Below are 26,781 nucleotides of genomic sequence, written 5' to 3' on the forward strand. Positions count from 1 at the left end.
CATACATGAAATCGGAAGGTGAGATGAACATGTTGATGTATTTATTTTCAATTTTTCGTTTAAATTAACCTCTTAATTTGATATATTAAAACCGGCGCTCTTTTAGAATCACCCTATATAATTATTATACATGGAATGGTTGGCCAATGGGAGGCGATCCTGGATAGGCATCTCCTATCTGACGCCTTTCACAAGACCAAAGAGCCCCAACCACTCGCCAAAAGATACTTTGAAAGAATGGGTCTTTTAAAGGTTGTTATTGTTTCATGCATATATCTAAACTGTGCCTCAAACCACCAGGTTGATGACAGGGCGAGATCCACAATCTTCATCTAAAATTCTACCTAAGGTTTTTACAGAGGCTAGCAGCCTGGTAGAGTCGAGGTATGACCTCATTCATGAGTAATGAATATTATAGCTTTGAATGCTATTTTTTTTTTTTAAACATCTTTATTGCCCATAAAAACAAAATACAAAATAAAAAACTTACAAAAGAAATATTCTAGATTATATTAATATATTATGCTATTTTACATATAAATTAAAATTACATGGCACCACCCAGCAAGGGCAAAACCCTGACCGCTGAGTGAGAGTATCAGCTGTTAGACAATATAAAAAATTTATTTACTAATAATCAAAGCTACAAAAAAATCGAAGTTAACAAATAAATTACTAGTCTTGTAATTATAATATTTGACTGATGTCGAAGAAAAAATTTTGTATCACCCACTTATTTATCTGTTCCATCCTCTGTCTACCCCTATTAGAAAGATATTCTGACAATGCATTTGGCATTATATTTATTATTTTTGAGCTAAGATACCCCAATTGTCTTCTCACTATTGTCAAATCTGAATAGTTAATATTATAAATGTTATGAGATGTAACTCTCAGGTTATACATAGAAACGTTATTATTCACTGTAAATTCTTCCTTCCTCATCCATGCATAATAGAGAAGTTTCTTTATATAAATTTGACGTACTGTCATCACTTTAAATTCGGCAAATGTTTCACTACTAGAAAAAGCCCTTGGCTTATTAAGAATTGCTTTTATTATCATTTTTTGAAATGTAAAAATTTTATTCATGAAAACATCATACGCTCCTCCCCATACCACTAACCCATATTGCAGCACCGATTGAACATAGGCAAAGTAAAGGACCCTAAGTAATTTAATGTCTAATATTTTACGGACTTTATAAAAGATTATTTTACGGATTTTATGGCTATTAATGCCATCGTTTATTCAGAATGTCACCAGGGCAGATTCGCCATATGAAACTGCAATATCCATGGTTATTAGTGAAGCTGTTGGTGGCCAAATGAATGACAAGAAAACAAACTACTCATGTTTTTATACAGAGGCTAACAGCCTGGTAGAGCCAAGGTAGGACCTCATCATGAGTAATGGATATTATAGCTTTGAATGCCATCGTTTATTCAGAATGTCCCCAGGGCAGATTTGCCATATGAAACTGCAATATCCCTGGCTATTAGTGAAGCTGTTGGTGGCCAAATGAATGACCTCATTCATGAGTAATGAATATTATAGCTTTGAATGCTATTAATGCCATTGTTTATTAAGAATGTCGCCAGGGCAGATTTGCCATATGAAACTGCAATATCTCTGGCTATTTGTGAAGTTGTTGGTGGCCATATGAATGACAAGAAAAAAAAACTACTCATTTTTTTATACAGAGGCCAACAGCCTGGTAGAGTCAAGGTATGACCTCATTCATGAGTAATGAATATTATAGCTTTGAATGCTATTAATGCCATCGTTTATTAAGAATGTCGCCAGGGCAGATTTGTCATATGAAACTGCAATATCCATGGATTTTAGTGAAGCTGTTGGTGGACAAATGAATGACAAGAAAAAAAACGACTCAGTTTTTTATACAGAGGCCAACAGCCTGGTAGAGCCAAGGTATGACCTCATTCATGAATAATGAATATTATAGCTTTGAATGCCATCGTTTATTCAGAATGTCGCCAGGTCAGATTTGCCATATGAAACTGCAATATCTCTGGCTATTTGTGAAGCTGTTGGTGGCCAAATGAATGACAAGAAAAAAAAACTACTCATTTTTTTATACAGAGGCCAACAGCCTGGTAGAGTCAAGGTATGACCTCATTCATGAGTAATGAATATTATAGCTTTGAATGCTATTAATGCCATCGTTTATTAAGAATGTCGCCAGGGCAGATTCGCCATATGAAACTGCAATATCCATGGCTTTTAGTGAAGCTGTTGGTGGCCAAATGAATGACAAGAAAAAAAACTACTCATGTTTTTATACAGAGGCTAACAGCCTGGTAGAGCCAAGGTAGGACCTCATCATGAGTAATGGATATTATAGCTTTGAATGCCATCGTTTATTCAGAATGTCCCCAGGGCAGATTTGCCATATGAAACTGCAATATCCCTGGCTATTAGTGAAGCTGTTGGTGGCCAAATGAATGACCTCATTCATGAGTAATGAATATTATAGCTTTGAATGCTATTAATGCCATCGTTTATTCAGAATGTCGCCAGGTCAGATTTGCCATATGAAACTGCAATATCTCTGGCTATTTGTGAAGCTGTTGGTGGCCAAATGAATGACAAGAAAAAAAACTACTCAAAAAAAAAACTACTCATGTTTTTATACAGAGGCTAACAGCCTGGTAGAGCCAAGGTATGACCTCATTCATGAGTAATGAATATTATAGCTTTGAATGCTATTAATGCCATCGTTTATTCAGAATTTCACAAGGGCAGATTTGCCATATGAAACTGCAATATCCCTGGATGTTTGTGAAGCTGTTGGTGCCAAATGAATGACAAGAAAACAAAGACAATGAAGAAATTTCATATCTTATATAGCTTTAATTTGACATGAATTGCACCTAATACTTGGTCACATTTGAATCCCTTATGAGGAGAGTAGGGTGGAATATTACACTATGTTCTGAGAGTAATAGCTCTGAGCTGAGAGCTCTGTTTTACCTCTGTCATGGAACCATGTATGAACATGTAAAAACTGGCAAAAAGATGGTGAGCAAGTGTTGTGATAAAATCAAAATTTGTGACTATGCTATGCCACAGCTGAGACACTGAGAAGTTTAATGCCTAGAGAAGTTTCCAGAAAGTACTCTAACTTTCAGGGGTTGTGAATTGTTTCGTGCATATATCTTAACTGTACCCCAAACCACCAGTGTGAGGACATGGGGAGACACCACAATCTATATTAGAAATGATGGGGCGCACTTGTTTGGGGCTGGCTTGGCAAGTTGCCCTATTGGCTGACCATGATCCTCACAGACGAAAATGGCTATTTCCTGAGACAAAAAGGTTAGTCATCAAAATTATCTACTTGAACAATACTCTGAATAGTCAGATATTGCATTCCTTGGTTTGTTTATTTATTCATTTTTTTATAGCAATAATATTATACATATACAATTCATTCATAAATGAGTTATTGTCAGTTTTGTTGTTTGTCAATTGGATTGTCAGTTTTTCAGTCACAGTGTCCTAGTAATAATCACGATTGAACAGTATCACACAGCCTGCACGCTCTAGCGACTAAAATGAGAACTAGAAATGAAACTACTCATGTATTTATACAGAGGCTAACAGCCTGGTAGAGTCAAGGTATGACCTCATTCATGAGTAATGAATATTATAGCTTTGAATGCTATTAATGCCATCGTTTATTCAGAATGTCGCCAGGGCAGATTTGCCATATGAAACTGCAATATCCCTGGCTATTAGTGAAGCTGTTGGTGGCCAAATGAATGACAAGAAAACAAACTACTCATGTTTTTATATAGGGGCTAGCAGCCTGGTAGAGTCAAGGTATGACCTCATTCATGAGTAATGGATATTATAGCTTTGAATGCTATTAATGCCATCGATTATTCAGAATGTCAAAAGAGCTGATTTGTCATATGAAACTGCAATATCAGTGGATGTTAGTGAAGCTGTTGGTGGCCAAATGAATGACAAGAAAACAAAGACAATGAAGAAAATTTCATATCTTATATAGCTTTAATTTGACATGAATTGCACCTAATACTTGGTCACATTTGAATCCCTTATGAGGAGAGTAGGGTGGAATATTACACTATGTTCTGAGAGTAATAGCTCTGAGCTGAGAGCTCTGTTTTACCTCTGTCATGGAACCATGTATGAACATGTAAAAACTGGCAAAAAGATGGTGAGCAAGTGTTGTGATAAAATCAAAATTTGTGACTATGCTATGCCACAGCTGAGACACTGAGAAGTTTAATGCCTAGAGAAGTTTCCAGAAAGTACTCTAACTTTCAGGGGTTGTGAATTGTTTCGTGCATATATCTTAACTGTACCCCAAACCACCAGTGTGAGGACATGGGGAGACACCACAATCTATATTAGAAATGATGGGGCGCACTTGTTTGGGGCTGGCTTGGCAAGTTGCCCTATTGGCTGACCATGATCCTCACAGACGAAAATGGCTATTTCCTGAGACAAAAAGGTTAGTCATCAAAATTATCTACTTGAACAATACTCTGAATAGTCAGATATTGCATTCCTTGGTTTGTTTATTTATTCATTTTTTTATAGCAATAATATTATACATATACAATTCATTCATAAATGAGTTATTGTCAGTTTTGTTGTTTGTCAATTGGATTGTCAGTTTTTCAGTCACAGTGTCCTAGTAATAATCACGATTGAACAGTATCACACAGCCTGCACGCTCTAGCGACTAAAATGAGAACTAGAAATGAAACTACTCATGTATTTATACAGAGGCTAACAGCCTAGTAGAGTCAAGGTATGACCTCATTCATGAATAATGGATATTATAGCTTTGAATGCCATCGTTTATTCAGAATGTCGCCAGGGCAGATTTGCCATATGAAACTGCAATATCCCTGGATGTTAGTGAAGCTGTTGGTGGCCAAATGAATGACAAGAAAACAAACTACTCATGTATTTATACAGAGGCTAACAGCCTAGTAGAGTCAAGGTATGACCTCATTCATGAGTAATGGATATTATAGCTTTGAATGCCATCGTTTATTCAGAATGTCCCCAGGGCAGATTCGCCATATGAAACTGCAATATCCCTGGCTATTAGTGAAGCTGTTGGTGGCCAAATGAATGACAAGAAAACAAACTACTCATGTATTTATACAGAGGCTAACAGCCTAGTAGAGTCAAGGTATGACCTCATTCATGAGTAATGGATATTATAGCTTTGAATGCCATCATTTATTCGGAATGTCGCCAGGGCAGATTCGCCATATGAAACTGCAATATCCATGGTTATTAGTGAAGCCGTTGGTGGCCAAATGAATGACAAGAAAACAAACTACTCATGTATTTATACAGAGGCTAACAGCCTGGTAGAGCCAAGGTAGGACCTCATCATGAGTAATGGATATTATAGCTTTGAATGCCATCGTTTATTCAGAATGTCCCCAGGGCAGATTTGCCATATGAAACTGCAATATCCCTGGATGTTAGTGAAGCTGTTGGTGGCCAAATGAATGACCTCATTCATGAGTAATGAATATTATAGCTTTGAATGCTATTAATGCCATCGTTTATTAAGAATGTCGCCAGGGCAGATTTGTCATATGAAACTGCAATGAACTCTCTGTCGAGTTCTGGATTCTGAAGCGATAGGACGTTGTTTTTCAAGTGCTCTGTTATCTGTTGCTGCGCTACTCTACAGGTCGACAAGAGATAGCTTCTACACGTAAAGTTATTCAAGCTATTTTCTATTATTTACTCTCTATTTCGCAATAATTCACGTAAATTTTCTATTCTTTGCATCCACTTTCCTTCTTTTTTGTCTGTCGTATTCCTCTTCCAGTTTCAGGGGCTTCCCATTCAATATCTGTATAAAGATGTCACGATAGCCCTCTTGACGCAATTTTCCTTTCAACTACCTTCTATTGTCATATTTACCCTGATTTCCGTGTATTTCATTTCAAATTTATTTTCCATAGTTATTCGCTTACTCGGCGCATATAATATTTTAATTTGTTATCTATTAAACCGTGTTCTTTCATAAATTTATTGTTTGATATGGCTGATAAATCTGCATGCACAATATGCCAGGCTGCAATTCCGGCGACTAGAAGCAAACTTGCATGTAGAGATTGTAAAAAACTAAGTCATCCTCAATGTGTTAACATGACCAAGGCAGACGTGGAATGTATTGTCAAAGAGGGTCAGATTTGGAGATGCCCACCTTGTTCCAAGTTGAGGAGGCAGAGTATGAGTGCTGTGTCTTCTGCTGAGGATGGCAATGCCAGCATATCACAAGTGATATTTATGCTAGAGGAGGCCAGAGAGGATAGGAAGCGAATGGAGAGGGAATTTAATGCTTCTTTCGAGTTTGCAAACAGTAAGATTGACGACCAGACTAATACAATTACTAATCAAACTTTGAAAATAAATGAGTGCCTTAGATTAATTGAGGACTTGAAAAAAGAGAATACAAGCCTTAAGAGGAAAGTTTGTGACTTGGAGACACGGCTCGAAGATGCTGAACAGTACACACGCTCCAATACACTTGAAATCTATGGAGTACCAGAGACGAAAAACGAGGATGTGTATGAAACTGTAAAGAGAGTGTGTAATGCTCTTGATGTTAATATAACAAGAGAAAAAATTGACGTCTGCCATCGACTGGGAAAACCTAAGGGAGACAATCGGCCTGCTGGTATTATTGTGAAATTGTCAGGAGAGAGGACAAGTTCTCGGTGGTGGCGAGGAGAAAGGTTAAGCGTAATTTATCGACGCAGGACCTTGGATTCCAGCAGCAGGCAGTAGTCTACATCAACGAGAGTCTAAGTCCGGCGCGGAGAAGAATTTTTGCAGCTGCCAGGGAGGCTAAGAAGAAATATGACTACGCTTATCTGTGGGTGCAGAACGGGAAGATACTAATGAGGAAGGAGCAGGGTAAACCGATTGTGAAAATATCGTCGTTGAGTGATCTCGATAGACTTTAAATTGTTTTTTCTTAATGTTTCAATACTAGAGGAAAATATCAATGACTTTCGTTTATTGCAAAAATTTCGCTTTCGCTACTCGGGTAGAAATAAGGAATGTTTAATTTTTCATTGTTTGTTTTCTCTCCTATATAAAATTGATTTCTCTAGTTGGTCAAACGTTTTATATTACTTATATTATTTGATAATAGTATATCGTAGAGGTTATGAATCCAATTGTGCACATTGGGTCAAGCGATGTGCTCTAGTTGGTTTATCTCAATTTTTGTGTAATGATAACATTTTCAGCATTGGAAAGCATAGTACTGGTGACACAAATTTTATCACTCAGTTCAGAGCTTTATCAAGCTCCGTTATGATTGTGATGGCTATCCCAGTCGAATTGATAACAGATTTTTGTAGCGGTCTATCGTTGTTTATTATCAATCATGTTAGTTTAAACTGTTTTCTTCTATTCATATTATGTTCTGGTGGAGCTGCTTTTGCCAAATTGATTTTCATTTGTTCAAAAGATTCATTTATTTTTCCCCCATTTATATCAAATTTATGGAAAAGAGTGCAATTGTTGATTGATGCTAGTTAATTTAAACTTCAAAGTTAGCGAATGAATAATTCTGAAACGACTCTTTTAAGCTCAATTGATGAAGTGAATGAGTTTTTTGATTCGGATTCTGGTATTTTGTTCTTCCATCAAAACATCCGAAGCCTAAATACTAATTTTGATAACTTCCTTTCATACATTAATAATTTAATAACCAAGCCACATATAATAATTTTAAGTGAAGCCTGGTTGCAGGATATGAATGAATTAAATTTATATAATATTGTCGGATATGAAAGCTTTGCTGCTGCTGGTTCTGTGACGAGGGCGGGCGGTGTTGTGATCTTTGTTCATTCTTCTATTACTGCCACTAAAAGGATTGTTGCATTGCTGACTGTGACTCACTGTTACTTTTTTGTAAATACAAGAATTATTTATTTAATGTGTTAGGTTTGTACAGATTTCACCTAGGTGATCGGCATACATTTATTGCCAGTTTTGATAGATTCTTGGCTACCACCAGGATCTCAGATTTATATTGTCTAGGGGATGTTAACCTAAATGTTAGTGTTTCGGATGTTTATAGTGATTCGTATCTAAATTGTCTCAATGGAAATGGTATGCAGCAGTTAATAGATATAGGGACGAGGGTAGTGGGGTCATCTTCAACCTGTATTGACCACTTATCATATCGTTCAAATCTTTTTGTCATTGACAAAGTTGCTGTCATTGAAACCCTAATCACGGATCACCGGGCGGTGGCTTGTATTTTGCCTATAGTTATTGAAAAGAGAAGGATTCAGCAGTCTGAATTTAAAAAATTGGACCACAAGCGTTTGAGTACCTTATTAAAATATGAAAATTGGGAACCTGTCTTTGAAGAACCCGAAACTAACAAAGCATTTGATATTTTTTATCAAATCTTAAATAACTGTATTGTAGAATCACAAAAAATATTAAATACAAACAGAACATAAAAATGTTAAAGCCCTGGATGACTCCTGGTTTGTCCAATGCCATTTATGTAAGAGACAAATTGCATAAGATGCATAAAAATGATCCAAACAATTTGATCCTCAAAAGAAAATTCGTAAATATGAAAGATAAAATAAAAGTATGGGTGAAAGAGGCCAAACTTCTATTTTACTCTTCACAGTTATTCATTCAAAAACATAACCCCCGAGAAAAATGGAAAACAATAAAAACACTTTTGCCAGTAAAAGACAATAATAAAGATACGGATATTGTGTTGCAGGAGAATGGTATTTTAATTGATGACAACCGCCTAGTTTCTGACGTAATGAATAAATACTTTATTGAAATGCCTAAGAATCTTTCTGATTCTTTTCCTGCTTTACCCACCCATATTCAGGCACAATCTTCAGAGTCCTTCAGAATTAAAACTAGCCATAAATCTATTTTTTTCAGCCCTGTTACACTTGTTGAACTCAAAACATTTGTTGACTCTCTTTCTACTCGTAAAAGTTCGGGTGACGATGTTGTGACTGCTAGAATCCTTAAAGATAACTTTTCTTCTATTTCTTCAGTTCTTTTATATTTGTTTAACTTGTCGTTGGTATCTGGTTGTTTTCCTGAAATACTGAAGTCGGCTACTGTTGTTCCCATCTTCAAAAAAGGAAATAAACTCAGTAAAGAAAACTACAGACCCATCTCATTATTACCAGTCATGTCAAAACTATTTGAAAAAGTTATAAAACTAGATTACTTTCATTCCTCAATAGCTGCAACTTTTTTTCGGCCTGCCAGTTCGGTTTCAGGGAAAATCTTTGTACAGAAATTGCCTTACAGCATCTTTTGGAATATGTCTATTCAGGATTAAACAGTGGCTGTAGTGGCAAAACAGCGGGAATCTTCCTGGATATTAGTAAAGCATTCGATACAGTTAATCATAGTCTGCTGTTCCGCAAGCTGGAGAGTGCTGGTGTAAGGGGAATTCCACTAGATTGGTTTAAGTCCTTCCTACAGGGTAGGAAACAGTATGTAAGGATCAGAAACGTTGCAAGTGAAGTATTACCCATAACTTGTGGTGTCCCGCAAGGTTCGGTTCTTGGTCCTATTCTCTTCTTAATTTTTGTAAATGATTCGTATAATGGTGAATTGAATGGACGGATAACTGCTTTTGCGGACGACACTGCTCTTTCATATAAAAGTAATAACCTTCAAGATTTACATCAGAAAATGCAGTCTGACTTGAACAAAATATCTCTATGGTTTACATGTAACAAACTTAAAATTAATGTAGCCAAAACTAATTATATGATGTTCAGTCTCTCTGGAAGTGCTGACTTGCCTGCTCCACTGCGCTTTCACTCTCCGGTTTGTTCCTATTCTAGCTGTGACTGCTATTAATGCCATCGTTTATTCAGAATGTTGCCAGGGCAGATTTGCCATATGAAACTGCAATATCCATGGATTTTAGTGAAGCTGTTGGTGGCCAAATGAATGACCTCATTCATGAGTAATGATATTATAGCTTTGAATGCTATTAATGCCATCGTTTATTCAGAATGTCGCCAGGGCAGATTTGCCATATGAAACTGCAATATCCCTGGCTATTAGTGAAGCTGTTGGTGGCCAAATGAATGACAAGAAAAAAAACTACTCATGTTTTTATACAGAGGCTAACAGCCTGGTAGAGTCAAGGTATGACCTCATTCATGAGTAATGAATATTATAGCTTTGAATGCTATTAATGCCATCGTTTATTCAGAATGTCAAAAGAGCTGATTTGTCATATGAAACTGCAATATCAGTGGATGTTAGTGAAGCTGTTGGTGGCCAAATGAATGACAAGAAAACAAAGACAATGAAGAAAATTTTATATCTTATATAGCTTTAATTTGACATGAATTGCACCTAATACTTGGTCACATTTGAATCCCTTATGAGGAGAGTTGGGTGAAATATTACACTATGTTCTGAGAGCAATAGCTCTGAGCTGAGAGCTCTGTTTTACCTCTGTCATGGAACCATGTATGAACATGTAAAAACTGGCAAAATTATGGTGAGCAAGTGTTGTGATAAAATCAAAATTTGTGACTATGCTATGCCACAGCTGAGACACTGAGAAGTTTAATGCCTAGAGAAGTTTCCAGAAAGTACTCTAACTTTCAGGGGTTGTGAATTGTTTCGTGCATATATCTTAACTGTACCCCAAACCACCAGTGTGAGGACATGGGGAGACACCACAATCTATATTAGAAATGATGGGGCGCACTTGTTTGGGGCTGGCTTGGCAAGTTGCCCTATTGGCTGACCATGATCCTCACAGACGAAAATGGCTATTTCCTGAGACAAAAAGGTTAGTCATCAAAATTATCTACTTGAACAATACTCTGAATAGTCAGATATTGCATTCCTTGGTTTGTTTATTTATTCATTTTTTTATAGCAATAATATTATACATATACAATTCATTCATAAATGAGTTATTGTCAGTTTTGTTGTTTGTCAATTGGATTGTCAGTTTTTCAGTCACAGTGTCCTAGTAATAATCACGATTGAACTGTATCACACAGCCTGCACGCTCTAGCGACTAAAATGAGAACTAGAAATGAAATGCATCTATATCAAAACATGCTCCAGCATAGTACCAACACATAGACGTAAACTATTTTTTTCCAAATCATATGTTGTTTCTATAATTCTAAGACTTTTTTCCCATTGAAATATATTCAAATACTCATGAATATATATTTTTTGAGAGATTTTAGTCAGTGGATTTCTTGAGAGAGGTTTACAAAATGATTGTACTTGATATGGGACATTGTGACTGGTAGAAAGTGGGAGACATTAGAGATGGGCGATCCGCTCACGAGCTAGCTCTTGAGAGCCAGTTCTCGTAAAAGCAAGAGTGAGCTATGATCACTGCTATAATAGCAGTTTACTATTCAGAGCCTGAAGTTCTTGAAAGTTTTTTGATGATGTACCAGGTCATGAATACTAGAATAGAAGCACGACTTCCTGAATACCTCCTGTATTTAGGAGGTCCTGATACAAGTTAGAGATCACTCACAGATTTCAGCCTAGATTTCAAGAGATGTGGCGTTCCCCTGAACATAGGCCTAGTAGAAAAGTGACTGACTAAGAGTAATATTTTATTACACTACTAGATATTAAGACTTATGGCAAAAATTTTAAACAACAATACTTCTATATTAAATTTTTGTAAAGCAATAATATTATACATATACAATTCATTCATAAATGAGTTATTGTCAGTTTTGTTGTTTGTCAATTGGATTGTCAGTTTTTCAGTCACAGTGTCCTAGTAATAATCACGATTGAACTGTATCACACAGCCTGCACGCTCTAGCGACTAAAATGAGAACTAGAAATGAAATGCATCTATATCAAAACATGCTCCAGCATAGTACCAACACATAGACGTAAACTATTTTTTTCCAAATCATATGTTGTTTCTATAATTCTAAGACTTTTTTCCCATTGAAATATATTCAAATACTCATGAATATATATTTTTTGAGAGATTTTAGTCAGTGGATTTCTTGAGAGAGGTTTACAAAATGATTGTACTTGATATGGGACATTGTGACTGGTAGAAAGTGGGAGACATTAGAGATGGGCGATCCGCTCACGAGCTAGCTCTTGAGAGCCAGTTCTCGTAAAAGCAAGAGTGAGCTATGATCACTGCTATAATAGCAGTTTACTATTCAGAGCCTGAAGTTCTTGAAAGTTTTTTGATGATGTACCAGGTCATGAATACTAGAATAGAAGCACGACTTCCTGAATACCTCCTGTATTTAGGAGGTCCTGATACAAGTTAGAGATCACTCACAGATTTCAGCCTAGATTTCAAGAGATGTGGCGTTCCCCTGAACATAGGCCTAGTAGAAAAGTGACTGACTAAGAGTAATATTTTATTACACTACTAGATATTAAGACTTATGGCAAAAATTTTAAACAACAATACTTCTATATTAAATTTTTGTAAAGAATGATATTTGCAAATGAGCCTCAAAACTATCACTGAGTACACTCTCTATAATGTTCAATATTCCCAATCCACTTTGACCATCAGGTTGGTTGAACCCCCAAGTTAGAAGATCACAAGCCTCTACTGCATCCAGGTACTCATATAGGTAATGTAGTACTACAGTCACATTATACTGTTATCATTTACAATTTTGTCATAATTTCTTGACATAAATATGATAACCTTGTAATGTTAGGAAAAATAATGAAAAATGTTACGATAAATATTATCAAGTTAACTTGAGAGAGAATTGATTTTGTAATTCAAACTTGTCGATCTTGTACCGCCAAAACAAAATTTTAAACTTGCCGCCTTTTAATGTCGATAAATCAGGTTGACTAAATGAGCTCGATTGAATTGTAACAGTAGTTTATTTAATTTTTTATAAAGTTTTGACATTGTACAAATTAAATAACCAGATTATAACTTAAAATTTAACTTTTATTTGATTGATACATTGAATTATATAACTCAGATTTCGGTAGCATTGAGATTTAGTTGCTCTAGGTAGAGGAAGTTCATGAAATATCCTGCTTGATCTGGTATCTTTTTCACCCAAGAGATCCACGAGATAGAACAAAAATTTGGTTGCTCTACATTTATTTGTAAAATTTTAATTAATAACTTGTTATTTCATTTATTTGTTTGATTAAAAATAAAGTAGAAAATTTGTTTATTGAAATGTAAGTATTGAAAGTGTCAATTTAAATTTTTGAGGTGATGAAAATTAAATGTGAAATCTTGGGTAAATTCACGTAGAGTAGAAATTTTAATTAATTTCATCTATTAGAGAAGATCAGTAAAATTTGATTATTATTTTAGAAATTAGGTCTTGTTGAGAGAAAAACATAATTCAGAGAATAGGTTTGGTAGTAATAAGTTTCTATTTTATTGTGTAACATTCTTTTATTTCGTAACCTTGAAAAGTTTTCAATAAATGTAATCAGATGCAATGTATTTTATTTATTACTAACGCATTATCAACTTAATGAAAATGGTAAATTTGTTAGTTTAGGATCCAGAGTAGAATGATGAATATTTTTATTAGACAAGAGGCAAAATCCTTCTTGGAAAATAAAAGTATCAAATAATTCTATCTCTGAAGTGGAATTTCGGTGCTACAATCAAAGTAGACACACGAAACGCTCCAACCTACTATAGATATTACATACCTAACCTGAATGCGCTCTAAAATAGTAGCTTTTCAAGATGAAATGAATCACTTAAAATTCCTTATAATATTCAATAATAATTCCATTAACTACAAAATAAACTAGCAATTCTGATTGTTTGTGTGAATAAATATATCAAAATTGGAATTTACATTTTTTTTTCAATTTCAGATGTCCAGAAGAGTGTCATCTGACATTTGGTACCACTTTTCCAAATTGGGCGACAAAGGAAAATGCAACTATTGCCAACATTTAGTTGTAATGTCTGCTGGTTCCAGCTCTAACCTTAAGAGGCACCTGAAGCTGAAACATCCCACAGTTACTTTACAAAGAACTAAAAAAAATCACTCCAACAACAAAGGTGAGTCGCCATCATGTGATGATCCAGGTGAAGCAATCCAAGCAAGTTCAACTCAAGCTATGCCATCAACAAGCACTTCCACACCTTTGAGCATTGGAACTACATCTGATGTCAGCTTGCCAAAGTCACAGTTCTCACCAACAACTCCCATACAGCCACTCATGTCAAGGTATGTGGAGAGTATCAAACCAATGTCCATCACTAGGAGTAGAAAAATAGACATTCAGTTATTAAAAGTGATAGCAAAGGAGTATCACCCTTTTCTTTGGTTGAAGACACGGAATTCAAAGAATTTGTCAAGATGCTTTGTCCAAATTATGAATTGCCCAGCCGAAAAACACTTTCAAACTCTTTGCTTCCCAGTGTCCACTTCGACCTTCTAAAAAAGGTAAAATCGGAACTGGCGATGGCTAAAGCTATTTCCTTAACAACAGATGGATGGACAAATATAAACAATAGCAGTTTTTAAAATCATACTTATTAGAATGTTCGGAGTTTTCTGAAAGGCATACAGCCAAAAACATTGCCAATTGGTTGATGTGTGTATTGAAAAAATTTGAGATGGATTACAAAGTAACTGCAGTCGTTACAGACAATGCAGCTAATATGAAAGCTGCTGTATCACTATTGAATTTCAGGCATATTGCATGCTTTGCTCATTCACTGAATTTAGCTGTACAAGCTGCAATAACAGCTTCAATAGGAGAAAGCATTGAAAAGGCCAAGAATGTCATTCAGTATTTTAAAAAAAGCTCTCATGCTCTTGCAAAATTGCATGAAATGCAAGAGAGAATGAAAGTTGATAAAGTAAAACTATAGCAAGATGTTCCTACCAGGTGGAATTCCACCTTTGATATGATGGAAAGATTTTTTAAAAATAAAGATGTCATAGTATCAACTCTAGCAATTCAAGGAGTCAATAACGACTTGAGTGAGGATGATTGGACTATTATCCAGCAGGCTTCTGAAGTATTGAAGCAATTTGATGAGGTCACCAAATCAGTCTCTGAAGAGAAACATGTTTCTATCTCTAAGAGTAGTGTTTTGTCCAGGTTGATGGTATGGCGAGTCAGAATAGACTTGAGTAAAAATTTTCATGCAAAAGTAGAATTACTCCTTAATAACCTTCTTTCACAATTGACTGAGCGGTTAGGAGGTAGGGATTCCCAGGACCTAATTCGTCAGTGTGTTCTCTTGGATCCCAGGTTCAAAAAACAGGGGTTTCAGGACAATAGTTCCTACAAACCTGCCTACCAGGGCTTATTAGCCAAGATGAAAGCCTCTATAGCCAACAACAGACAGATAGTGCAGCAACAATTGCAAACCGCACAATATACTGATGGCATACCCCAAAGTGAAACGTCATCCATTTGGGAGGAATTTGATGAAGACATGAATAAAATACATGGCCAGCATGATCCCACCTCTGCAGCAATCATTGAATTGGATAAATATGTAGCAGAGGCATACTTGCTCCAAACAAGCGATCCACTAAATTGGTGGGAATCTAGGAAAAATGTGTATTCGATTCTTTACAACATGGTGATGAAACGATTATGTATTCCTGCAACTTCGGTTCCTTGCGAACGAATATTTTCAAAGGCAGGATACATTTGCACTCAAAGAAGGAGCCGTCTCACAACGAATAAGATAGAACAATTGATATTTTGCGAACCATAATTCAACATTGATTTAGATACAGATTCCTTGATTTTGTGAACTATATTGTTTATATTTTTGTTTATACATCATTTTATCAATAATTTTAGTATTATATCCATTTGTTATTGCAAAATGTTTTATAATGTTCACTTCTTTTTCATAATTTTCTTTTGTCTTAGGAATATTAATCTATAAATCATTGACCTGAGTGCTGCTGTTTTTTGTTGTCATGGATGGTTGGAATATTTTGTAATTAAAGAATTTGTAGGGGAAGACAGGGAGGGTTGACCATAAGGGAGGCTTGACCCACCACTGTTTTTTGAAAATCCCGCTTGTAGATTCAGTTAACTGTAGCCTTGGCAAAGACCTTCGAGAACATGTATTTCAATTGGCTATTCACTTGGCACTGGATCGTTCAAACAGTGATTTGAATTGTGATTCAATTTTTGCTCAACGAATTCTCATGTTTTTGAGTTTTTCTCTCTAAGAAGTCAGGTGAGTTCAATAGATTTATTCTATAAAACGTTATTTGCCACAGTGTTAATGATGATTTTAGCTATCTTTTCGTATATGAATGATTCAGTTATAATAACCGCTCCATGTTTTAGGTTCAGTTTTATTGGAGTTGGTCATGTTGGGAGGGTTGACCCACCACTTGTAGGGAGGCTTGACCCAGTCAATATTGATCATATTGGCTCGTCAAATCCAAATAATTATTTTATTTTTTTCAGAATGCCTTTCAAATGGGAGGAGGGGGCTAAGCCACGTAAAAAAATTGATGCAGACACCATGAAAAATGCAGTAAAGACAATCATTGAATCTGGAAGAAGTGTTAGGTCAGTTGCACAAGAATTTGAGATAGATAGGAAAACATTAGGAAGATACCATGAAAAAATCGTCAAAGGAGTAGAAACTACATTCAACCCTAATTATAACACATGTCAAATATTTTCGAATGATGAGGAGGAAGACCTCAAGAATTATTTGATATTGTCTTCAAAGCTAAACTATGGTTTAGCTCCAAAGGAATTGCGAAAATTTGCATATGAATATGCAATTGCTAGGGGCAAAAAAGTCCCAGAGAACTGGATGAAAAATAAATCTGCCAGTTATGATTGGCAGATGGGTTTTATGAGCCGACATACAGAATTGTCCTTAAGGAATCCTCAAGCAACTAGTTTGGCTAGGGGAACTGCGTTCAATGAGACCACAGTTTATGTGTTTTTTAGCAACTTGAGGACAGTGTACAAAGAACACAAGTTTAGTCCAGATGCAGTCTATAATATTGATGAGACTGGACTGTCTACTGTTCATAGACCCAGCAAAATCATTTCAGCTAAAGGGCAAAAGCAAGTGTCTAAAGTTACTTCTGCTGAACGAGGAACACTTATCACTGTTTGCTGTGCAGAGAGTGCAGTGGGTAATGCAGTTCCTCCCTTCTTTGTTTATCCCCGCAAAAGAGTGAATGACCGAATGACCCAAGGAGCTCCTCCAGGTTCTTGTGCTGTTGGTGGCGAGTCAGGGTGGATGACTACTGATTCATTCAATCATTATCTGGATCACTTCATAAAAAATGTGAAGTGCTCACCTACAAATCCAGTGCTTGTAGTCCTAGACAACCACGAGTGCAGGGTCCACTGCAGACTCATATTGAAATATGTGGTTTGGACGAGTTTAAAATAGAATAACTTTATGTACTTGAATGCAACTAAATTGAAGCACACTTACAATAAAATAATAAATTGCACAATATTAAACTACTCACAGTACAACTAGAATTCACTGTTATAAAGGCACAAGCTAAACTCGAAGTAAGGTACATACTGTAGTTCTAAAGATGGTTTATAAATTGTAATCATGAATCTTGAGTCAGAATTTATTCAGACATAAAGAATCCCACTACTGTATCACAATTTGGAACTCTGACTCCATGTAAATAACAATATTGTGAAAAATATGATTTTTTTATCTATTCATCTATTTCATATATTAAAATAACAACATTTGAAATGTACCAGAAAGGCTTGTTTGAGGCACAAACATTTCAATTCATACAAAATTCCAGCTCTATAAATTTTAATAAAATGGGAGAGGGCTAAAAGGAAAAACGATTTCAAGTAATTGGAAAAAAGAGAATTCAATTCAACATCATACCACTAATTAACCAAATATCGTTGGTTTCATTTTGTACAAATGTTTTGGCCCAATTGCAAAAAAGGCTGTTAAATCGTGACCATGATTATATTCCAATCAGAGAAGGTTTTTGGTGAAAAGATGGCTTCTCTGATTAGTTCTTTTGGCATTTAATCGGGATTAAAATTCAACAGATATTTGTGCAACCAGGTGTTTTAAGTCTTTTCCTACTTCTTGCTCCTGTTCTTATACTTTTGTTTTTATTTTTAGTTTGGAGATTGATGTAGAAGAACAGACAGCAACAACGAGAGAGACAGAGACAGAGAAGGCCACACCAATGAGGAGACAAGCAGAGATGGAGGTTGATCTTGAACCTCCAGTCCTCCCACCACCACCCCCCGTTGATAGCAAGTATTCATAAAGAGTTCATGATTTGATTTACACACAATTCTGAGTTCAGAAAAATCACCTAGAATTTTGAATTTATCTTATCTATCATTTTACTTTCAAACAAGAAACTTCAATCACAATTTCTATCCTATTTGAAATTTCACTAGAAACCAAGATAAAAATTACCACATTTTCACTTACATTCAATGAAACATAAAAGCCCCGTAACTTATAAATTTTGGTAGCATTCAGTATAAAGAGAGTAGGCTAATAATTCAATTTGTTAACTGTAGCAGGTGCCGTAAATTGGGGTAACTTGAAACAGTGGGGTAACTTGAAACATCCAGAGGTAATTTTTGAAATATTGTACTGGCAGCACTGCAAAGAACTTTTAACGCTTGGTAAACACTTCAAATAAATTCTACTTACAATATTTGTTTAAATTGTTCATCAATATCAAGGTAAGAATAATTTATTCTCCATTTCTAATTTAGTAGTTTTTAACCTAAAAACATACTCGGAAAAACTTTACATGCAAATCACATAAAACTTTGTGGTATCATATTGGTATGTGATGCAACATAGCCTCACATGTTTGTGATTCTGTGTACCGTACATAAATTGCGGTTATGAGCTCTTGAAAAATTACTATAATTAAAACAATTGAATGAGTACAATTGTGGGGTAACTTGAAACACATTTCAAATAGATTTTAAATATAAAAGGTGTCAGTTGAAACTTGGCTATTCGAGAATATAGCCTCCAATCTAATTTTAAATTGAACTAGATAGGTTGAGTTAGACTTGTTAAGAGTTAAGACTTGATCAAATTTATTTTTCAAAAATATTGATCCAAGGGGGGGCATCGCAGGGGGTTCCAAATTTTAGAATCTGAAATATTCATCCTATGTTATCGAGTGATAGCTTATTTTACTCACCTATTCAAGGTGGTTCTAATACATAAATATATGTTGTCATAACAAACCTATAATCTAAAAATTAGAGTTTTTCTTTCTTTGTCCAGGCTTGAACATGGTGAGAAATCAGCAACAGAAGCCAGGGGCACGAAAATATAAAGACTTCAGTGATGAGAATTTATCAAAAGCGATCCAGGCGGTAAATGAGAAGACCTTGTCACTACGCAAAGCAGCAGAAAAATATGGTATTTCAAGCAACATTGAGTAGAAAGACACGGGGTTTGCATTCAATGAGTGTTGGACGTCCTTGTATTTTATCAGCAGAAGATGAAAAAGTATTGTCTCAAGGGTTAGTTCTAGCTAGTGAATGTGAGTTTCCCCTCACAACCTTCGATTTACGTTTAATAATCAAGGCCTATTTGGATCAAAGAGGGGTTAATGAGCCAAGGTTCATCAGAAACATGCCAGGAATTGAGTGGGTGTAAGGATTTTCAATTAGACATCAGGATCTCTTATCTCAATGTCTATGTCAGAACATTAAAAGATCAAGAGCTTAGGTTGGTAATGAACTGATATGTGAGTATTTTGAGTATTTTAAGTTTCACCAGAAGCTCTAATAAACTATGATGAAACCATTATCTTAGGGTCCAAATGATAAACTGACAGAATTCAGTTTCAATGATTTCAGTGACAATGGATTTGTATTGGTAAAACTAATTTATGATGCAAATTTGAAAAAGACAATGGAAAAAACATTTGTTGCACAGATTTTATCTATTGATAAAACTTCAGGAAAACTAAAGTTGAAGTTCATGAGTAAATCAAGTAAAGCACATAACATCTACATTTTTCCTGCAATAGATGACATACCGTAGCTATTGTAAAACTGGAGAATATTGAGAGAAAATTGGTACCCATTTTTACTAGGAGAAGACGCCATTGTTTCTCTGTAGAAGCTGATTTTTAATATCAGACATTCGTCAAAAACGTAAGTCATCAAAATGATCTACTTCAACGATATGGCAATATGATCAGGTTACAATATGGCAGTACTTGATTATTACAATATCATGTAACATGATACTGAGTATTCTCAGTTGTCATGCAGCTGTCAGATAGGCTGCCTCCATTCTGTCAACTGTATTTTGATAACTTCTTCAGTACATATCCCTTATTACAATGGTTAAAGAAAAAAGAAATATATGCAGTGGGAACAATTCGTGTAGATAGATTTGGAAAACCCCCATTGAAAAGTGACCAAGAAATGAAAAAAATGTCTCGTGGCTCAGTGGATGAAGTTGTCAGCCAAGATAAAATCATCTCGACCAAATGGGCTGACAACTCTTGTGTCACATTGGGATCAAATTCTGTGGGTGAAGGAGTAAGTGACACTCATGTCATCGTTGGGATAAAAAGCAGAAAAAGTATATTGATGTGCCAAGGCCACAGTGTGAGCAACTTTATAATGCAAGTGTGGGAGGGGTGGACAAATTGGATTTTCTTGTAGCTGTCTATAGAACATTCATAAGAAGAAAGAAGTGGACCCTGAGAATGTTCACTCATGCTCTCGACCTTGCTGTTACCAATTCCTGGCTGGAGTACAGAAAAGAGTCAGCTAGACAACATCTTCCTGCAAAACAAGTCATGGATCTTATCTACTTCCAACAGTATGTGGCTGAGGTTATTATTGTTGGAGGAAGACAGCCTCCCAAGAGGAGAGGGAGACCATATTCAGCTGAAGAAGCAACGGCTGCACCAATACACCCCAAACGGGTGGCAAACATCCATGGACTGGTATGTGAACAGGTACCGCATAAAAGTCAAAGGGAAGAAGTGATATTTTCCTATCTTCACTTTTCTACTTGATACCACTCTTGTAAATGCATACATTCTGTATTGCTTAGCTAACACAAAAATTCCCTTGCTTGACTTCAAACGCAGTGTGACAAGAGCTTACCTGGCTCGGTCTTCAATTTCATATCCTAAAAATGCAGGGAGACCATCTTATCCTAAAGCAGCTGACAGTGACCGGCGACTCTGTTGCAATACATTTTGATCGGCTAATTGAAATTACGATCTGAATAAATCGATCAGACGTAGTGCAGTGCCAGCCATGGCTAGTTCTATCTGGAGCCGTCTAACTCTTATAGTTTACTTTGGTGAGTAATTGCTCAATTCAAGAAAAATTCACTCATACTACCCCTATTCAAAATTCACAGATCTATTCATATTATCTCTTTCAAAAGTCTATTTTCATGGTTTGTTCGAAATTTCTGAGAGAGAGAAAGAGAGGAGAGAGAAATGGCAATTTTACATTTGATTTCTATAGAGGTTTCAGAAATGTTTGAACAAAGGATTGTGAGCATCGTCTTCTTTAGTTGATTATTCTTGAAATGATTATTAATGAAATGATTTGATTATTATTAGGATTATGATTATTAATAGAAATGATTATTACTTGATTTATGTTTGATTACGGCTTTGCTTAGAGTTTAATGTTAATGATTGATGCTCTGATTAAGTAGATGACTGCTTAAGGAATTTGAATAGTAGTTGAATAAAGTTTGGAGTAAATTTGATTAATTATTGAAATAATTTTTAATTATCGATAGGATTAAATTTTGATTCATTTTGGAATAATTTTGATTGATGCTCGGTTTAATGATGATTAATGTTTAGTTTAGGGAATAATAATTGTATTTGATGTTCTGATTCTGAATTTGATTGCTTAAGGGATTTGATTCGTGATTGATTAATGTTTTGTTTAGTTCACTGATAACGATTGATGATTTGATTAAGAATTGGGTTTACCTTATTGAGAATTAAGGAAGTTGAATATTGTTATGTTAATGAAATTCCATTTGATGGAGCGCGTCCAGAATTGATTGGAAGGGGAAGACTGAGGATAACAGTCCTGTTAGGTCAATTGTTAATTTTCATGGTTTCCTTGTTTAAGAATATATTTGTTGAGTAAAAATACTGTTGTTTTATCGATATGAAAGTGATTTTATTATTTTGATTATTTACCGCTAGTAGTGTTATAATGGGGGTTTTAGGACCAGAGCTAGTAGTGTAATAATGGGGGTTCTAGGACCAGAAGTTGATTGTTAATTTGTATGGTTAGAGTTTGTCATTTTTGAGTCTTTTGATTATTGTTATACTGGAATTATATATTTACTTATTTTATTAAGAACTAGAACTTATTCTGATGATGACTAATTTCAAAAGAACTTTTGTTAGAGGAGGTACCTAGTGAGGTCCTGAATAGTAATTATAGACTTTACAAACTAGAAATATGAAAAGCAATTAAAATATAGATTTTTGATTTGAAATTGCAAGTATGATGATTACTGTAGCGGATATCGAATAGATGTCAGTAGTGTTGCTAATAATTGGAACTTTTATGTTTATGATGGTTAATAAAATTTCATCTTTTTACCTGCATTTGTGTAATTTTTATTGATTTGGTAGTTGTAAGACCTTGATTGTAAGGGTAGCCTTGAAGGGTTCTGCGACGGTTACACAGCATTTAGAAGAGTTGAAGAGGCAGTGCGTCTGGACCCTGTGGGACACATGCTGGAGCATACCACTGAATGAAAGCAGAGGAAATATGGGATATGCAAAACAAATTTCAGAAAGCAATGTGTAAAATGCCTTCATGTTCAGTGTTTTTCTGACTGGCACAAGAAGAAATAACCATCAGAAATGTTTTGAATTATATTTTTCTTATGTATTGAATAATTTTGACATCTGAAAGTAAAATGTGAATAAACTAACTCAACTTCTTTCTTGTATCATTCCTACCTCACAACTGCCATGATCCCCAATTGGGACTTTGAAAAAAATATGACTTACTGGTAACATATGAATAATTTTGGTTGAATTTATGGTATATATTGGTTGTTGTAGGTATTGGTATTACAGCTCTATAAATTTTAATAAAATGGGACAGGGCTAATAGGAAAAACGATTTTAAGTAATTGAAAAAAAGAGAATTCAATTCAACATCAAACCACTAATTACCCATGATATCGTTGGTTTCATTTTGTATGAACGTTTTGGCCCAATCGCAAAAAAGGCTGTTAAATCTTAACCATGATTATACCTGTATTCCAAGAGAGCCAATCAGTGAAGGTTTTTGTAAAAAGATGGCTTCTCTGATTATTTCTTGTGGCTTTTAATCGGGATTAAAATTTAACAGATTTTTGTGCAACCAAAAGTTCAAGTCTTCTAATTCTTGCTCCTGTTCTCATACTTTTGTTTTTATTTTTAGTTTGGAGAATGAAAGAGCAGAAGAAGAGCTTCAGAGACTTCAACTGCAGCATCAGCAACAAAGAGACAGAGAAGGCAACCAATGAGGAGACAATTAGAAATGGAGGTAGATTGTGAACCTCCAGGCCTCCCACCACCACCCCTGGTTCAAAGTAGGTATTCATGAAATATTCATAAAGAGTTCATGATTTGTTTTACACACAATTCCAAGTTCAAAAAAATCACCTAGAATTTTGAATTTATCTTATCAATTCACTTCCAAACAAGAAACTTCAATCACCATTTTTATACTATTTGAAATTTCACATGAAACCAAGATAAGAATTACCATATTTTCACCTACATTCAATGGAACATAAAAGCCCCGTAACTTATAAATTTTGGTAGCATCCAGTATAAAGAGAGTAGGATAATAATTCAATTTGTTAACTGTAGCAGGTGTTAGACCCTTTTTAGAAATGATCAGAAATGTACTGACAAGAAATCTGTAATTTATTTCTGAACAGTTGTTGTTCTAATTTCAGTTGTTGGTGAGTTGATATGGGGCTGGCTGGGGAAGCTGTCCTACTGGCCGGACATAGTGGTGGTGGTGGATGAAGAGGGCCAATACACTCATCAAAAACGTAAGTCATCAAAATGATCTACTTGAACGATATGGCAATATGATCAAGTTTCAATATGGCAGTACTTGATTATTACAATATCATGTGACATGAAATATTGATTATTGATATTATTTATTTATGTTTGTTTTCAGTATGTCAAGTGGTTGGGCAATCAAATTTGTTTGTCTTATCTGGAGCCTGGTACCCCGAAGAGAAGAGTAAAATCACTCTTCAAAATTATAATATTATGTTGTCCTACAGCTAAGATTTCGATTTTGAAAAAAAGTATTATTTAGACATATTTTCTTTTGTCGCCAGAATATTAATATAACTTACTGATATTCATCAGCATTTTCTCCATTGACAATCAATCAATCCTTCAATATATATTTGAACTTATGTTCCTGTCCTGGTGACATGGAGGTCTCTTCATAGATTGAACGGAAACTTGTCATTGGAACACTTTTCTTTTTTCCAACAATTGGTCCTTCAGTGTCTCAGCAAAAATTGATAATTTGATTCATGTTCCTCAAATGTATATTTGAACTTTGGCATTCTGTTCCTGTCCTGATGACATGGAGGTCTCTTCATAGATTGAATGGAAACTTGTCGTTGGAACACTTTTCATTTTTGCAACGATTGGTCCTTAGGTGACTCAGCAAAAATTGATGATTTAATTTAATATGTTCCTCAAATGTATACCATTACCCTAATTAGCAAACCTCTTATCTCCACTTTTTTGTGAAAATGACATTTTCAACCTCACAATATGATTATTGTCTACATGATGAGTGAACCTCTGAACTCCAAAAAAATTGTCTTTTTATATTAAACAATTCGCAAACCTCTCAACTCCATTTCCCATTTTGAAGTTGGCAGAACTTTCAACTCTCAGCTGCAGTACTGTTTTCACACGCATGACTGTGAGGTGTGTATATCCTCAAGTTTTTCGTCTGTTGTTGTTATTCATGTCCAAATTGGAACTTCAAATATGGAAAAGTAAGTAATAAGCAATCTTAATTTGAATCTGAACCAGATTCATGAAATTCTGTTTCAATTGAGGGTTTAATATCAGAATGGAGATAGGAGACTTGCTCAAATGTTGTAGGTTATGGTAACAGAATGAGTTAAGAGTTTTGCATTAGGACTTGGCAGATGTAAACATGATAGGATGTTATGAAGTATTATTGTTTTATGGTTCTAGAAACAATATTGTATCAATCAAAATCGCTGATAAAACCTAAACCAATGCCTTTCCACAATTAATTTTAGAGGTACAGTTCAGGTTTCTCAAACTGAAGTGAACTAATTTAGGTTTGACCTATTTCAGAAGATTATTTCGTATACCTATTTTGTGAACGAAGAGGCTCCTTCCTGGGTTTGGCATTGCAACAAATAACTCAGTCCAACATAGAAAATGAGATGCCTTCATCGGTGGAAATGTTTTTAGAAGCTGCAAAGTCTAGAATAAATATTTTGATTGATGTAAAAAACCTACTATCAACAATAAATGTACCAGCAGATGAGAATTTCCTGAAGTCTACTAAAGATGTGAGCACACATGATGTAACAGGCCTACTACCAACAATAAATGAACCAGCAGATGAGGATTTCCTGAAGTCTACTATGGATATGAGCACGAATGATGCAGCAGGCCCACTATCAACAATAAATGAACCAGCAGATGAGGATATTGCAGAGTCTACTATGGATGTGAGTGCAAATGATTTAACAGTCCTACTACCAACAAAAATGTACCAGCAGATGAGCATGATCATTTAATAATAGATCCACAAGAAGATGAGGATATTATGAGTCTATAACAGATATGTGCACAAAAATGTAACAGTCCTACTACCAACAATGAATGTACCAACAGATGAGGATATTGCAGAGTTTACAATGGATGTGAGCACAAATGATTTAACAGTCCTACTACCAACAACAAATGTACCAGCAGATGAGGATATTGCAGAGTTTACAATGGATGTGAGCACAAATGATTTAACCCTTCGTCGGGCGCAATAGGCCTGACAGGCACAGCAGATTTGTTTTAGTTTCTCTTGATGCCGCTAGGGCGCGTACATCGCTAGTCTCCAGGATACTTGCGTCAATTTTGAAGGTGTTGAATTCCTCATACCAGTAGCCGTTCTGATTGTGTGTTGAGGAGATCTGTCTATCTTGGCTTCTCAGGCCAGTTGCGCCTGAACTCGTCCATTTTTTGAAGGTATGTTTTTTGTTTCATTATTCATTTAGTCAGTTTAATTTGATCATTTTATAAACATAATTATCAAATTTGTGTCTGTTTTACAAAAATATATATGTTTTTTCAGGTTGGCTTCTCAGGCCAGTTGCGCCTGAACTCGTTCACTTTTGGTCAAATGTATATTTTGTATGATTATTTACTCAGTCAGTTTACTTTGATTGTTATATAAAAATAATTTAGCAGTTATAAAAAAGTAATTTAGTAATTTAGCAGTTATACAAATAAGCTATTATAAAAATAATTTTGTTTGTTTTGGTTTCAGTTTTACTGGAAAAATGGCTCGAGAAACGTATGATATGACCAATCAGAAAAATATTGAAGAGCTATGACGTTTCCTTGAGGATGACGATGATGAAGACCCAGCGGCCAATGAGGATTTGGGAGAAGAAAGTGACATCGATTCACAAGATGAAGTGGAGGAACAACAAGGTGATTCCGATACAGAGCA

The 26,781-nt window shown here is 35.2% G+C and overlaps 1 protein-coding gene and 1 long non-coding RNA gene across 2 annotated transcripts; one reads left to right on the forward strand and one right to left on the reverse strand.

Annotated features, from left to right (window-relative positions):
- Window positions 1–1,405: 1,405 nt before the first annotated feature.
- Window positions 1,406–4,026, reverse strand: LOC120351291. The gene is made up of 3 exons (XR_005571295.1): window positions 3,650–4,026; window positions 1,736–2,470; window positions 1,406–1,530 (listed from the first exon to the last, which is right to left on the reverse strand). It is a non-coding gene; the product is annotated as an uncharacterized LOC120351291 (long non-coding RNA).
- Window positions 4,027–16,058: 12,032 nt separating this feature from the next.
- LOC111048698 lies at window positions 16,059–26,633 on the forward strand. The gene is made up of 7 exons (XM_039432831.1): window positions 16,059–16,246; window positions 16,483–17,376; window positions 18,155–18,291; window positions 19,298–19,435; window positions 23,464–23,568; window positions 23,987–24,085; window positions 26,596–26,633. The coding sequence occupies exons 2-7, from the start codon at window positions 16,484–16,486 to the stop codon at window positions 26,631–26,633; spliced, it is 1,410 nt and encodes a 469-aa protein (XP_039288765.1). The 5' UTR covers window positions 16,059–16,246; window position 16,483.
- The last annotated feature ends 148 nt before the right edge of the window (window positions 26,634–26,781 follow it).

This window comes from Nilaparvata lugens, chromosome 1 (genome assembly GCF_014356525.2).
Source record: "Nilaparvata lugens isolate BPH chromosome 1, ASM1435652v1, whole genome shotgun sequence".
NCBI classification, from domain to species: domain Eukaryota; kingdom Metazoa; phylum Arthropoda; class Insecta; order Hemiptera; family Delphacidae; genus Nilaparvata; species Nilaparvata lugens.

Bases quoted from the DNA above. Each gene is read 5' to 3' on its own strand.
- LOC111048698 (XM_039432831.1), top strand. From the start codon at position 16,484: ATGCCTTTCAAATGGGAGGAGGGGGCTAAGCCACGTAAAAAAATTGAT. The intron at 17,377-18,154 runs GTGCAGGGTCCA...TTTTATTTTTAG, and splicing joins GTAGTCCTAGACAACCACGA to TTTGGAGATTGATGTAGAAG. The intron at 18,292-19,297 runs GCAAGTATTCAT...TTCTTTGTCCAG, and splicing joins ACCACCACCCCCCGTTGATA to GCTTGAACATGGTGAGAAAT.